General features: G+C 47.2%; 1 protein-coding gene across 7 annotated transcripts in view; it reads right to left on the reverse strand.

Annotated features, from left to right (window-relative positions):
- Positions 1-13702, reverse strand: part of COL6A3 (collagen type VI alpha 3 chain) — a 64395-nt gene that overhangs the window by 16903 nt on the left and 33790 nt on the right. For all 7 annotated transcript variants that reach the window (XM_076342059.1, XM_076342058.1, XM_076342054.1 and 4 more), the window contains 22 exons: positions 13007-13353; positions 11945-12023; positions 11446-11591; positions 9950-10042; positions 9462-9515; positions 8381-8452; positions 7384-7410; positions 7222-7266; positions 7070-7123; positions 6814-6876; positions 6341-6406; positions 5605-5658; positions 4919-4954; positions 4346-4408; positions 3977-4039; positions 3204-3266; positions 2463-2525; positions 1639-1689; positions 1064-1099; positions 896-958; positions 686-748; positions 11-43 (listed from right to left, as the gene is read on the reverse strand). In XM_076342059.1, coding sequence (XP_076198174.1) covers positions 11-43; positions 686-748; positions 896-958; positions 1064-1099; positions 1639-1689; positions 2463-2525; positions 3204-3266; positions 3977-4039; positions 4346-4408; positions 4919-4954; positions 5605-5658; positions 6341-6406; positions 6814-6876; positions 7070-7123; positions 7222-7266; positions 7384-7410; positions 8381-8452; positions 9462-9515; positions 9950-10042; positions 11446-11591; positions 11945-12023; positions 13007-13353 — 1634 coding nt within the window. The remainder of the gene's footprint in view (positions 1-10; positions 44-685; positions 749-895; positions 959-1063; positions 1100-1638; positions 1690-2462; positions 2526-3203; positions 3267-3976; positions 4040-4345; positions 4409-4918; positions 4955-5604; positions 5659-6340; positions 6407-6813; positions 6877-7069; positions 7124-7221; positions 7267-7383; positions 7411-8380; positions 8453-9461; positions 9516-9949; positions 10043-11445; positions 11592-11944; positions 12024-13006; positions 13354-13702) is intronic.

Here is a 13702-nt window from a genome sequence, read left to right on the forward strand (position 1 = left end):
CCACACTTACATCTCTGGATTCTCCTTTATCACCTTTAAGTCCCTGTTTAGAAAAAAAGTAAAATTGAGTGCAATGTGTATTTTCAGGGTGCCCCATGAACCCAGTTGGAATAATTATTTAACTACAGGTCATGCAGAAGCTAAGGGAAAACCTGCCTGTTTTCAGTTGTGTTTCCAGCAACAGGAGGAAATGTTTTCCCCTGTGAGGAGTAAACCTGGCTGAGGCCAAACCCAAAAGGGACATTTACAATGCTCTATGTTCATGTGCAAAGCAAGCCAAGTCACCTTGGCCTTTCTAGGGTGCTCTGTGCCAGTCAGATTTGGTCATGGACCATATCCTGTGTGGGGTGATAAATGATAAAGAGCTGAGAACTTCCTAGAAGGAGCTTTAAGTGGCATATTGCCAAGGGGAAATCCTACTGCTTGATAAGAGCCTGTCTCTTGACTTTTTCCTGCATTGCAGTTTGAGCGCGGGTGAACGATATCAATGATAAACAGCTAGTTAGGAATTTATAGAGACACATCTAGGACAAATAAACAGAAATTTGCCCAACTTGAAATTAGCAGGAGATGGTGATGGGCATATTTTTCAACCCCTGACACCAATAGGGACCGCCATGTTTCTCCTCAGGAATCTCTCTGGGGGGAAGCCAGAGGCTCCATCAGCAATGCAATGAACACTTACAGATGGTCCAGGGTATCCAACCTCTCCTTTCTGACCGGGTGTCCCAGGATCTCCTGCATTTCCCTAGAGAGAGAGAGAGCAGAGAAGTCCTCTCCATTAACATCTGCAGGGGGACTCCCAGGAACGTGGGTCAATACCTGGGGGAAAAGATGTGTACATCTTCCAGGCCGTTCATGCAGAAGGGAAAAATTGTGTCATGGTCCAACTTACTCTGCGGCCTCTGTTTCCTTTAGGGCCAGGGCCTCCAGCACCACCGCGGTCACCAGGTCCACCCTGGTTGAGGAAAAACACGAATGGTAGCTCTAAATCTGCACAGGACCATAGGTAACGGCTACATTGCTTGGAAAATGAATGCATAGCTCATGGGCTGCACTGTACCTTGGGCCCTGGGTAGCCTATGAAGCCACGTTCTCCCTGAAACAACATAAAGGTTTATTTGAATATGTTTTAGAAAATGAACCTGATTCTGCAGGCAGATCTGTAACAACTGAAGGAATTAAACGATGGAGGGAAAAGAGAGAGAGCCTGCAAATTCATTTTGCAATTTTGTTCCTCATATGATTAATAAAAAGCAAATAGCCGCTCTTTTTAAGGTCTGGTTGCTCCTCTAAGGCTAATTTCAACTGTAGAGGAGCTGTCAGAGATGCTGGCGCATTGTTTTCAAAGTCCCACAGACATTCATGGGGCTTTCTGGCTAAAAGGTACAAAAACATTATGCTTCCTCCTTGGAGAAGCTGATTTACATAGGCAAAACCAAGACAAAGGCAGAGGGGAAAAGTTTGAAGAGTCTTGCCTGATTTTCTCACTAGGGTACACATAGGGTTGGTTTTTGTCCCTATATGTATCTGACTTCACCTAGGCTCTGCCTTTGCCCATCTGCACTGGGGACCTTGGCTACTTCCTTGTCCTTGGTAACTCATGTTGGTAGATGGGCACGCTGAGCATACACTTACCTTTCTGCCTTTAGGACCTGGGCCACCAATTCCATCTCGTCCATCGTCACCCTAAAATTGGAAAGCCAAAGTCATTAATATGCAGTCATATGTGAATAGCTTAAACCTCACAGATCCAGCGGCATCAATAGAAAGAACCCACTGATGCCACAGGCCTTTGAGAACTCCTTCTATAGATGAAATTATCGCAAGAAAAAAAAGCACAAAAAGGTGGTGCCAAAACTACAAATTTGAATTAAAAACTGCTTAGTATACACACGTAATGTGTAAAACCCGGGTGGAAGCCAGCAATGGGGAGCAGGTTAGGAGGTCAGTCAATGCTAGGGGTGTACTTATAGCTCTGTCTGACCCAAGCTCGTCCTTCCTTGCTTGGCATAAACCATTTTTTCCTCAGTTGGCTCCTCATTTTACAGAGTAATGAGAATCAGGCCCCATGAAAGCACTCACTTAGTCCATAGGTCCTTTTTATAGGTTACTTCGGACTAGCACACAGGGTCAGCTCAGGGTGTTTACCCATGCCTCATGCAATGAGCCAGGACAAGGCCAAGCAACTCTGGACAGCCTCTGCCCTGCAGACTGATCTCTGAGATGTTAAAAGCCACTTCTCAAGTGAATATAATTCACCTCTGTGAAGGGACTGCCGTTACCAGCTGTGCTCATGCCAGCTGAAGACAAAGCTGATTTCCCTCTCTTATATTGTACTATGGAGGACGCAAAGTCCATATGGGAGCTAAACCCTCTGCTGCGAAGGGCTGTGGCCCATTTGCCACAGGAGAGGGTTCAGCCCAGCATCCTTAAAGGTGTGAGTGCATGGCCACACTTACCATCTCTCCTCGTGGGCCCTGCTGTCCATTTGGCCCTTTGGGTCCAGGGTTCCCAGGCTCACCCTGAAAACAGGAGCATCTGTTAAAGCATGTGCTGAAACTCCAGGCAACTCTGAGCTTTTCCCACCCCATCAATGCTGGTTTCTTTACATAGACCAGTCTGCAGTGGTCCTTGCAGCAGAAAGTCATGACTGGACCTACATGGCCAGCAATGCTACAAAATGCTTGCTCTTTAGTGGGACCTTTAGTGATCTCAGGAAAGCTGAGCAATGGGACATGGGAGACCAGCCAGCTCCCACCACAGGATGGTGTTTGCTTTTTATAAACACTGCAAAAATAAAAGCTCCCAAGCTCTGGGTATTTTGTCAGTGCAAATGGACAGTGGAGCAGTCATGGAAATGAACCAGTGTGTGTGAATCTGGAGAGATAAAATCATACAGAGGGTCTGGAGACATCCAGCACAACCATCTTCCCACATGGGCATCAGCTGAGAATCTGCCCTGGAAAATTACTTGGGAATCTCAGTTACTCAATTACTTTTGCCTCTCTGTTCAATGAAACGGGAGCCTAATGAAACAAACAGAGCACAGACCTTGCTCTACTCCACACTGTGCAAGCCAGTGAAAACAAGCTAATTTCTCTCCAAGAGGTTCACCTCAAGTATTTTTTTAAGCTCACTCCTATCCAGAAGCTTTTCATTGCTGTTTTAGTTGCTGATGCCCAATGCCCGTGAAGACATACCTTTCGTCCCAGGGGACCGATCCTGCCACGCTCTCCTGGGGTTCCTGGTGGTCCACCACCAGCCTGGAATGGAAACAGGGAGATACATGTTGCAATGTGTCAAGAAAACTGGGTGCCAGAAACTAGGGGATTGGGTGACCATAGAAATCTTGTATTAACTACTAGGGCTGGTGCCTCTCAAAGCACCTTAGGAAATTCAGAAGTCTAATTCATGGTCAGGAAGGACCAGGTCAGTTCAATGCAAATGTCAGCACCAATTTATATTGTCCCTAGAGAATCCCCCTGGGAGAGGTGTAAGCAGGAGGGGCAAAGTCCTGCTAAGGATGGGGAAATGCAAGATGTGTCTGGCTTTATGGCCACAAGTCTTGCTGGGGTATGCAGCAGGAGGGAGAAATAAATGCATGGGGGGCCCCCAGCAAGCATGTGAGATGGTCATGCTCTGGCTTTAGAGGTTGAAACATCATGGATGCCCTGCCCGTCACTCAGGGATGTTCTTTAATTAAGATCGCAAACCATAATGGGCCAAACGCTGAAGTCCTGACCCCTTTGTGGTTGCTTTTAAACCTTTCTCTTCTGTAACTCTTGATCAAGAAATCTTTAGCATAAGTTGAGAGGCGAATCATACTGGAAGAGTGTGTTATAAGAGAGTGAAACAGAATCAGAGCCCTAGAGGGGGGAATGGAAAGACACATGGGCTGCAGCTTATTAGCTCAGTGAGATGTTCTTGCAGAGCATATTTGGGTCAATGGCTGAGAAGCAGCAGAAGGGTTTACCCTGGGTCCAGGAACGCCCTGTTCTCCTCTTATGCCTGGCGTGCCAAGCTGGCCAGAAGGACCCTGTGCCGGGAGAAAAGAGAGACTGTGTCAACACACATGGGCAGAAACACACCAGTGCTACACAAGATCGCAAGGGAAAGCAAACGCTACAGCGCCCAAGAGGTTTACAAACACATCACACCTTGGGTGGCGCGAATGCAGTGGCAGGCTTGATGTCCTGGGGCAGGACAGCCAGGCCACAGCACACCCAAAAATACCCAAATCCTGACAGTCCTTGCTGCTGACACGCTTTGAGGAAGTGGCTGCAATGAAATGACGCAACAGCATCATGAGGTAAAACATTTACTTTGCTGTAAGCTCACTGACCTGTGGCCCTCTCATGCCTTGTTCTCCAGCCGGCCCTGCTTGACCGAGCGAGCCCTTGGTACCCTTGAAGTGCAAAATAGGACAACACAGGTTAGCATGGGGGGACGTGGTCAACACCATGGGGAGGAAAAGGAGATCTCAGAGCATTTAAAGCTGCATAAAGAGCAGGGAATAACAGGAGTTTTGGGGGTTTTTTGCAGAATATGGTTATAGCAGAGAATGAGCACAGAACTGGCTGGGTAATTTGGCTCCTGCAATAAACGGGCATCAATCTCCTTTATGCTTTGGCCCTGTTACGCTGCTCCAGCAGTACACAGAGATGAAGCATCTGACCAGAGAATGCTGCAGAGGACGGGCAGCCCCAGGCAAGTGGACAGCTGGTTTTGCACTGAGTCCAGCAAGGAGCATACAGGGAGATGAGCCTGAGGAGGAGGAGGGAAATTTGGAGGAGAGAGGAGGCAGAGAGGAAGAAGCAAAGCCTGCATGTCTCTTTTGGCATATCCCTCTGGGTGCTGTGGCTGCCTGGCCGGTGGTGTGGCAGGAGCCCCAGGTTTCATCCCCATCACCACTTACCTTAACTCCTATCAGTCCCCTTCGTCCTGTCATACCCTGCAAATGAAGAAATGATGAGACTTGTTACGCAAGTATGTAAGCACACATTTCTCTATTGCTTTTAGATCCATGTATTGCCACTCCTCTTAGTCCAAAATTATGTTTGAATAGTTTAAACTACTGGGGAGAGAGGGAGAGAGAAATCCACACGGCTAGCTCTCTGAAATCAAACTTTGGCATGTTTTCTCCTTCCCCGCATCCCCCAACCCTCCACCACAAGTTGCTCCCTCATGTGTGCAGGAGCATGCCACAGTCCCTGGGCCATGTGCCCCGAGGGACAGCCAGCAGCAGAGCAGCAGGGAATGTATCCCTAGATGTCCCAGCTACACCAGCTCCAGTTTGGTTTTTGCCTTTTAAAAGCCAGCAGCCAAATGCAGATGCATATGCCAGAGTAAATCAGGTGTAACTCCACTGATCCGAGCACTGAGTTACTTGCATGGGAATAAATTCAGGGTTAGACCTTTAAAGTCTATACAAGTCAGCAAACCACCAGGCATTTTCCTTTTGAGGTTTTGGGGTTTTTCCCTTTTTTATTTTTTAGGTTGAGCTCCTGACGCTTGTGAAACAAAATACATGGGAAGGCAGGAGGGAAAAAGTTATTGTCAATCTAAGCTCCACCCCCGCTGACCGCGGGTCTGGCAGCTCACCTTCCTCCCGACTCCACCGTCTTGGCCATCCAGCCCCGCCGGTCCCGGCTCTCCCTAAGGGAAAAGCAAAATTCAGGTAAGAGCTCTGAGATGAGCAGGCACTGGGAAAAGAGGTTCAACTCTCAAAAAATGGGTCCTTTCGCACTCTCACACAAGTTACTCGATATTCCCGCATCAGTGGAATCCTTCTAACAACTCATGGAGACTTTCCATCAAGTTTCTGAGCTAGCGCAAGCCGACAGTCCCATTCTTTGGGAAATGCCTTCTGACATTTTAAGACACATTTTTATACTGAGCTGATATGAAAACAAATGGGGTTTGAAATTCTCCAAGGAGCATGTAGGGTTTTTTTCCAAAAGTTTCAGGTGAATCAGGACATTCAGATTTGGTATCATCTAAACAGTTCTCTGCTTTTGTATATAACCTGCAAGAACGTATGAAGTTAATTTCCAAGTACAAAGTTGTTTTCAGTGACAATATCCCAAAAGGCATTGTAAAATGATAATAATTTAAAAAGTGCACTTTTTACACAAAACATCTTCTAAGCTGATGTCTTCCCAGAGAAAGTTTTAGTTGCAAAACAACAATATTTTCTAGTGGCAAAATATTCCATCTGACAAGGCGTGATGAGTTTAAGAAACTTGCACCTTTTTGGCAGCATCTTTTTTTCCTTTCTCTGTCCCATCCTATTGTAAAAACAAAAAAAAAACAACAAAAGACAACAAAGAAACTTTACCATTGGTCCGATTTCACCCTTTTGGCCTCTGGATCCCCGCTGAGTATTATCAGCTCCTGAATCTCCCTGAAAGCAATACAGCAATGAGAAACATCTGTGTAAGTGGGGCATGAAAGTCAGACATTATAAACTGCTCTGTTATAGCTCAGAACCAACATTTCTTTTCTTTTTTTCTTTTTTGACTGAATTAGATTAAGTATTATTAGTGTTTTCAGACAGACACAGCTTTTCAACTGAGAAATAATAATATTGAGGAAGAGGAAGAAGGGGAATTTTAAAATAATGGAACAGTGATTGACAGGTTGGTATCAAGAGGCATGTGTTACCCACATGTCATCTCTGAGTCCTTGCTCTGTCACTGGACCTGCCACTGTCAAGTGGTATTTAATAAGCCTGAGTGCATGCTTGCTGATGACCCCCAGGACTGGTGGAAAGTGGGTGGAAAATCAAGAGGATGCCTTAGCAATATTTACCGGGTCTCCGCGGAGCCCACGGTCACCTCGTTCTCCTCGTTCGCCTTTAATTCCCTTATCACCCTGCAGGAAGACACAAAGAGTTAGCGAGAGCAGCCCTTGCCTGCTGAAAGCATCTCTGCTGTCGCACACCTCTGCCCAGGTGCAGATGCACTCCTCAGCCCCAAGGGGAGAATGATGGCTTTCCACCCTCCCCTGGCTCAAATCCACCTTTTCACCACCATTTAGCCCCGTCGTAAACATGATAAAAGCCTACCCTCCTGCCTGAGTATCCCTTCTCTCCAGAAGAGCCTGGGAAACCCTTGTCTCCCTACAAAAGAAAAATATTTTAGAAGAATATTTGTCACTACTGGGGCCCTGCCACTGAAGCATCTTGTTATAAAGAGAAAAGCAATTAAAATGACTGACCTCTTCTCCGTCAATGCCATCCAGACCCATTTCTCCCAGTTCACCCTACAGAAGAGAGGCAAGGGGTAAATGCTCACTGAGGGAAAGGGGAACAGGGAGGGGGATACTGATGCATCCATACACTCACGCTCTCCGCTGTGGCATGAGGAAATAGTTCCATACCTTCTCTCCTGGGAATCCCCGAGAGCCCTAAAGAGATTAGAAAAGGGAGTTACTCTGCTTTTGCCTGGTTCATTGCCATGGGAAGTGGTGGGGAAGGGGAGCTGTGCTCAGTGGCTGACCCAGAGCCAGGACCAGGGCAACCCCAGGGCTTGCTGCACCAGGGATCAACTGCCCCATATTTCTCTTACGCCAATCTTCTTCTTCAGCTCCGTTCTTAACACTCATGCCAAGATGAAATATGTGCATCCTGGGTTTTAGCCAGGTGATCCAATAAAATAGTTTACTCCTTAGGCACAACTCTTTCTCCACTAACTTTCTTTTCTCCCTGCACCCATTTTTATATGAATCCAGATCCAGTTTCCATGGCTTTGTCCAAGGCTGGACAGCTTTTTAAAGAAACTCAGTATCTCAGCGGCAACTAATGGGCTTGGTTCATGCACTCCTCTGCTCCCTGCCAAAGGATCCTGTCATCAGAGCAAATGGTAGAAAACATCCCCTTAATATGGCTGAATATTTCCCAAAAATATTATACGTTTCACCACCTTTTCTGGCTTGTGACATGGCTGCTGTCCTGAACCATTTGCTCAAGGTTCCTCTTTAAAGCAGCAGCCGTGGCTCACTTTTCTCCCTCCTCCCCAACATCAGATTTCCATCCACACGCAGTCCCAGCCCTGGGCCAAGACACGCACATGCCACTTCTTGCTGTTAAGAACAAATCCTTCTCTTCTCACATCTTTCCCCTAGAGCCAGACTGCAGAAAATAAATCAGCCTTGTCTGCAGATTGAGCCTGGGTCGCTGGGCTGCCCTTTTGCTCTTCATAGCAATGCTAAAGCCATGACACCTTCTGAAAGCCTTGGTGCTTGGCCAGGTGGACACCACCACTCGAGTGGACTTGGCGGCTGTTGCGTGACATCCTAAAGCAGCAGGACTTGCCCTCAGTGGACTCCCACCAGCTGGACTCTGTGTCTGCTCTGTGCAGGCTCCTTCTGCACGTACCTTGGTTCCTCTGTGCCCGGGGCATCCCTGGAAACCCTGCGTCCCGTTCACACCCGGTGGTCCACGCTCACCCTGTGGCATGGAGGAGAAAATGCAACGGTCAGGGTTTGCCTGCTAAGTGCGTTTCTTCAGCTAGCCACATGCATCAGCAAGCGCAGGAGGTGGCTTGGAAGCAGGAGCAAAACAGAGCATCAGGTTTTGAAAGGTCAACGCCCAGCCACCCCACATCTCCTGCCCACAACATTCCTCATGTAGAGACCAACTGCAAGTCTTCATCACTGAGAGAGAAACATCCTTCCCCAACTCTCAGCTATGAGAGAGCTTTATAAACCTTCTCCTTCAAAAATAAAATGACAAGATGAAACCCTCAGAGCTCTGCATAGACGTCTAATCCCATCCTGACCTTAAAGCCCCAGGAAAACATTGCATCGCACGCGATATCTGACAGCAACATTTGGACCCTGCCCGTGCTATTGGAAAAGCGATGAGCACCGCCAGCCCCTTGGCCTCGGCTTCACCTCTTGGGTGTGATGCGTGGGGAGTTGTTTATTCCAGGGGTGACGTGGGATTCATGAAATAAGAAGTCATGGGACTCATGTTGTCTGCCACTGTGATGGATAGAAACACCCCTTCTTGGTCCCATTCTTGGACTAACTCAAATCTTTCAGCTGCATTTAGTATGGATAACTTTGGCATAGGCTGCAGCTTTAATGACATTGGGGATTTTATTGTGTTCATAGTCACCCTGCCCTGCTCACAGGTGTTGGGAAACAGCTGCAAACATTCCCACCTGCCTTGGAGGAATAGCACAGAGCTGGGTCACATCAAATAATGGGAGTTATTCCCCCCATCATGCCTTCTCCAGCTCTCAAGCAGCTCCTTACTGACCTTCCCCCAGGAGCAGCTGGGACCAGCTCTCAGACCATCAGGTGGGAGAAAACACAAACTTCTGCTTGCTCTTTTGTCTAATTCACGCCCACATCCCCAGCAGAAAATATTTAGTGAAAGAGCCTCCAAACACTTCACTATGGTGAGGTCCCTAATTTGAGCAGTACTGTGCAGAGCAGGGGCAATCACTCACCGGTCCTCCTTCATCACCAGGATAGCCTCCATAGCCAAGATCACCCGTGGCACCCTAGAAGACAACAGAGAGGATTCTGCATTTCTTTCATAGTTCTGTGATCTCCCTCTAAATTGATATTCAAGATTTCCCTAGATTTGCACAAAGCAGCTGCTTGGTCATCTGTGTAAACAAGTTTATGAGAGAAACCACCTCCCTTTGACATCCTTAAATTGTTTCACAAGACACTTCACCCCCTCCTTCCAGCCACTCATCCCTGCCCTATTGGTTGTTTTACAACACAGAGGCTGTGAGGAAAGGGAAGAAGAGCAGCTCTCAACCGCTGTGCATGGCCCAGGGCCAGTTTTAAAATGGGGGGTAAGTGGAGATGACCTTCCCGTTAGCATCACCCGTTACAACGTATGCAGCCTGCACATCACCCACCCATCACCACTGTGGTGGACACTGACCTTCACAGGGACCCTTCATCACCAGATGAAGTGACCTACCTTTGGTCCTATGGGGCCCAGCACACCTCTGTCCCCTCTCTGCCCTGAGCACTTGCATGGGACTTTGCAGCACATCCTCTCTGCGATGTTGTCCTGCAGCAAAATGCACATGACATAATGGGAAGGTGTTAGAAACCTAGCAGAGCCCCAACACCATAACTCCTGCAAGCCCTCGAGTCTGTGCAATTGCTTCTGTGCCAAGCATAGCATCGGTCTGGCAGCATTTTGGGGTGTCTCTGCCTTGAACCACTCATGACAGCAGGAGAAAGAGGTGTGTGTTGGCAGACTGGTTAGGTTGCAAGGTTAGGAAGCAGCAGTCAACATTATCTTTTGGAATCAGAGGCAAGGGTTTTAATTGGGAACCGTGTGGGGCAGAATTTGTAGAGAGCATTTAGTAGGAGATCAGTCCCCAGAGCAGTGCCTGTCACTGAAGAGAGCAATCTCATCTCCAGAGAAACAAATCCAGGCTATGGAATAGGCCACAAGAAAGTTGTTGTAGTGAGTAGCTCACCAGCAACCTGCAGGCTGAGAACAATTTGTGAGCACACAGCAAAAGAGGAAAAAGGAAAAAAAAAAAAAGAAAGATACAGATTCAGAGAAATCACAGCTTGGTTTTGCATCATCCAATAGAAAGAAAAAAAAACACTTTCTTTGCCAAGTACATTGCTGGCTGCAAACGTTTCCTGCCAGCTTTGCACATTTACATTTTGAAAGGATTTTCCTAGGCAACTGAATTATTTGGGGATGGGCTGAAGACCAGCTTTTATCCCAAAAACCAAGGTTCACTCCCAAGTAGCTGCACTTTGATTTGCAGAGAAGGGCCCAGCAAGGTTACCACATGGATCAGTGGTTAAGCCCAATCTTATTAAATCTACTGGAAAAGGAACTTAACAATGCTGGTAGCAGATGTGAAGTTGGGAGGAACTGGACATACCAAGGTTGATACCAAATTAACTCAACAAACTCGAGAGGGACTACATACACGGGAGGAAAGTAAATCTATGAAGAAGAAAGGATAACTCCTTTATCTGTTAAAAGCATGTCTGAAATACAGGCAGTGTATCAGCTCGGGGAAAGAAACCTAGAAAGCAGTGCTTCTGCAAGAGATTTAGCACTGACAAGGCATGACAGTGCATTACCCACAAGGTTAAAAAAAAACAACGGTATAAATATAGGCGGAGGGCGGGCTTTTTGGCATGGCAGCATTTGATGGCATCTTATCCCACCCCATTTGACCTAATCCCATCGTGCTTAATGCGCTGTAGCCTTGGCTGGAGTACAGCTTCTCCAGGAGTGGTACAAGACCAGGCAGCACCATGATCTGCTCTTAACTTTATTTGCTGTGGCATCTGTTAAAAGAGCTGACGTGAGGTAGGGAGGGGAGAGGACCAGAGCCAAGAGGGTGTAATTCAGCCACGGTTCAGCCCCGCAGGAGATCCAGCCATCGGCTTTCCTCCAGCATTACAAGGCAGTGCTGCCTGTGCCAAGTTACTTACGAGCTGCTCTGCCAGCTCGAAATCCAAGTCCAGCAGATTAACTCTTAGAGGTCTGTTGTAGGTGAACCCACGACCAAACTCCAGCTGCATCACTTTGTCAAAATTGCTCACTCGGTCCAGCCCCACGAAGATGAGAGCGCTGACACCTGAGGCGGGGGGAAGCAGAAGGGGCTGTGTGATGGGGCGAGGTGCTCTGCAGAGCCTGCACACCCTCCCCTGTAAGGACGGGTCATTATCCGCCTCTTCGATTGCAAACGGAGCTTATTCAATCGAGAACAAGCATCTTCAAGCACATTCAGTGCAAGTTACCCTCACACTTAAGTGCCAGCAAGGTAGCTAAATATCACAGGAAGGCAATGAAGAACAGCAAGTGCATCTAGAAATCATGAAATCCTTATTCATTACTATCAAAAGCTGGTGGATTCGTGAGAAATGGTGGTAAAACGGGCCACCTGTTAACATGGACTATAATCACTGCCTTGAAGAGTAAAAAAGTTACCTTCTGTATGCAAGGCAGATGAAGCAGCCTCCAGCTGATCTATCGAGTCATCTGCACCATCAGTGAAATGGATTATGACCTGGGAGAAAAACAAATTTATGTCAGGACTGTCATGGTTTAACCTCAGTCTGAGGTTAAACTGAGCACCACACAGCTCGCTCACTACCCACCCCCGCCCCCCGGCGTGGGATGGGAGAGAGAATCGGAAGAGTAACAGTGAGAAAACTCATGGGTTGAGATAAAAACAGGTTAATAATCAAAATAAAATAAAATACTACTAATAATAGTAATAATAATAAGAAGAATATATAAAGCAAGTGATGCACGATGCAATTGCTCACCACCTGCCGACTGATGCCCATCCAGTCCCTGAACAGCGGCCCCCCCGGCCAGCTTTCCCCAGTTTATGTACTGAGCATGACGTCACATGGTATGGAATATCCCTTTGGCCAGTTTGGGTCAGCTGTCCTGGCTGTGCCCCCTCCCAGCTTCTTGTGCACCTCCAGCCTTCTCAGTCGGTAGAGCATGGGAAACTGAAAAGTCCTTGACTAGTGTAAGCACTACTGGGCAACAACTAAAACATCGGTGCGTTATCAACATTGTTCTCATCCTAAATCCAAAACACAGCACTGTACCAGCTACTAGGAAGAAAATTAACTCTATCCCAGTTGAAACCAGGACAAGGACCCAGAATATTTCAGGTGTGAAACATAATCAATGTGCAACCTGAAGGGCCTTCTTCCAAGGGATGATTCATCTGAGAGGAGATGGGGGAATTGCTACGCCCTTTCCAGGCCAAGAAACTTTGCATTTCTGTGCCAGATTTAGGTACATCATACCATGCAGTTGTTTGTTCCTAAAGCACGAACAGGGAAAATCTGGAAAGGAATAGTTTGCAGCCAAGCAGTGCTCATGGGTACCGGCTGCAATAAATTTGTTTATTTAATGAATAAATTTATTTATTTAATTTATTATGAATTTACAGTTGCTTTGCCAACTAAAATACATCAGGAGTCAGCTTTCCTGGCCAACACCATCCCAGTGGCCTTGGTTTTGACTTACCTTGGTGCTGCTGGAGGGTGCAGATCTGAATTTCTTCAGGTAGGACCTCAGTGTATCTGCCGTGAGAAAATAGGGCCCGCGGGTGCGCATGCCTTGAAACCTCTCGAAGAGCTCAAGCTCGTACTCGGAGAAGTCCAGTCCCTCCACGGGCCCCCCGCGAGCCTGGGCCATGATGGCTACCCTGACGTTGGGTGCCTGGTTGCCGGTGCAGCTGATCTTCTGCATCTGCGTTATTCTGTTCAGCACGGTCTCAACTCTGGACTCCAGACCTCTCTGGGAATTAAATATATTTTGGCCAGGCCCGACATCCGTGACATCGAAGCCAAGTATCACATCTAAGTCGCAATCTGAAAGGGAAATGCAGAAAGAGAGGAGAAGAGAGCGTCACACTGTTGAGCAATACAACCATTGCTTTTCAAATAATGACTTTCCTAGTTATTCTATTAGTCTTTAGAGAAGACACTCTCTGCATCGAGAACTGCCACCATTTGATACACAAGTGCCTCAAGGCTTCCTTTCGTTATAGCAATGTTAACCTGGGAAAAATCTGCATTTTATTAATTTTAAAATTTTTTTCCTGTGCAAGTCTTGCTTAGCATTGGGATGAGCCTACTAAACCAAGTCTAACAGAATTTTGCATTTTCATCAGGCAGCCAAGACTGCTGCTTTCTCTCCACTGCATGAAAACCTGTCAGT

This window comes from Aptenodytes patagonicus, chromosome 6, assembly GCF_965638725.1.
Source record: "Aptenodytes patagonicus chromosome 6, bAptPat1.pri.cur, whole genome shotgun sequence".
NCBI classification, from domain to species: domain Eukaryota; kingdom Metazoa; phylum Chordata; class Aves; order Sphenisciformes; family Spheniscidae; genus Aptenodytes; species Aptenodytes patagonicus.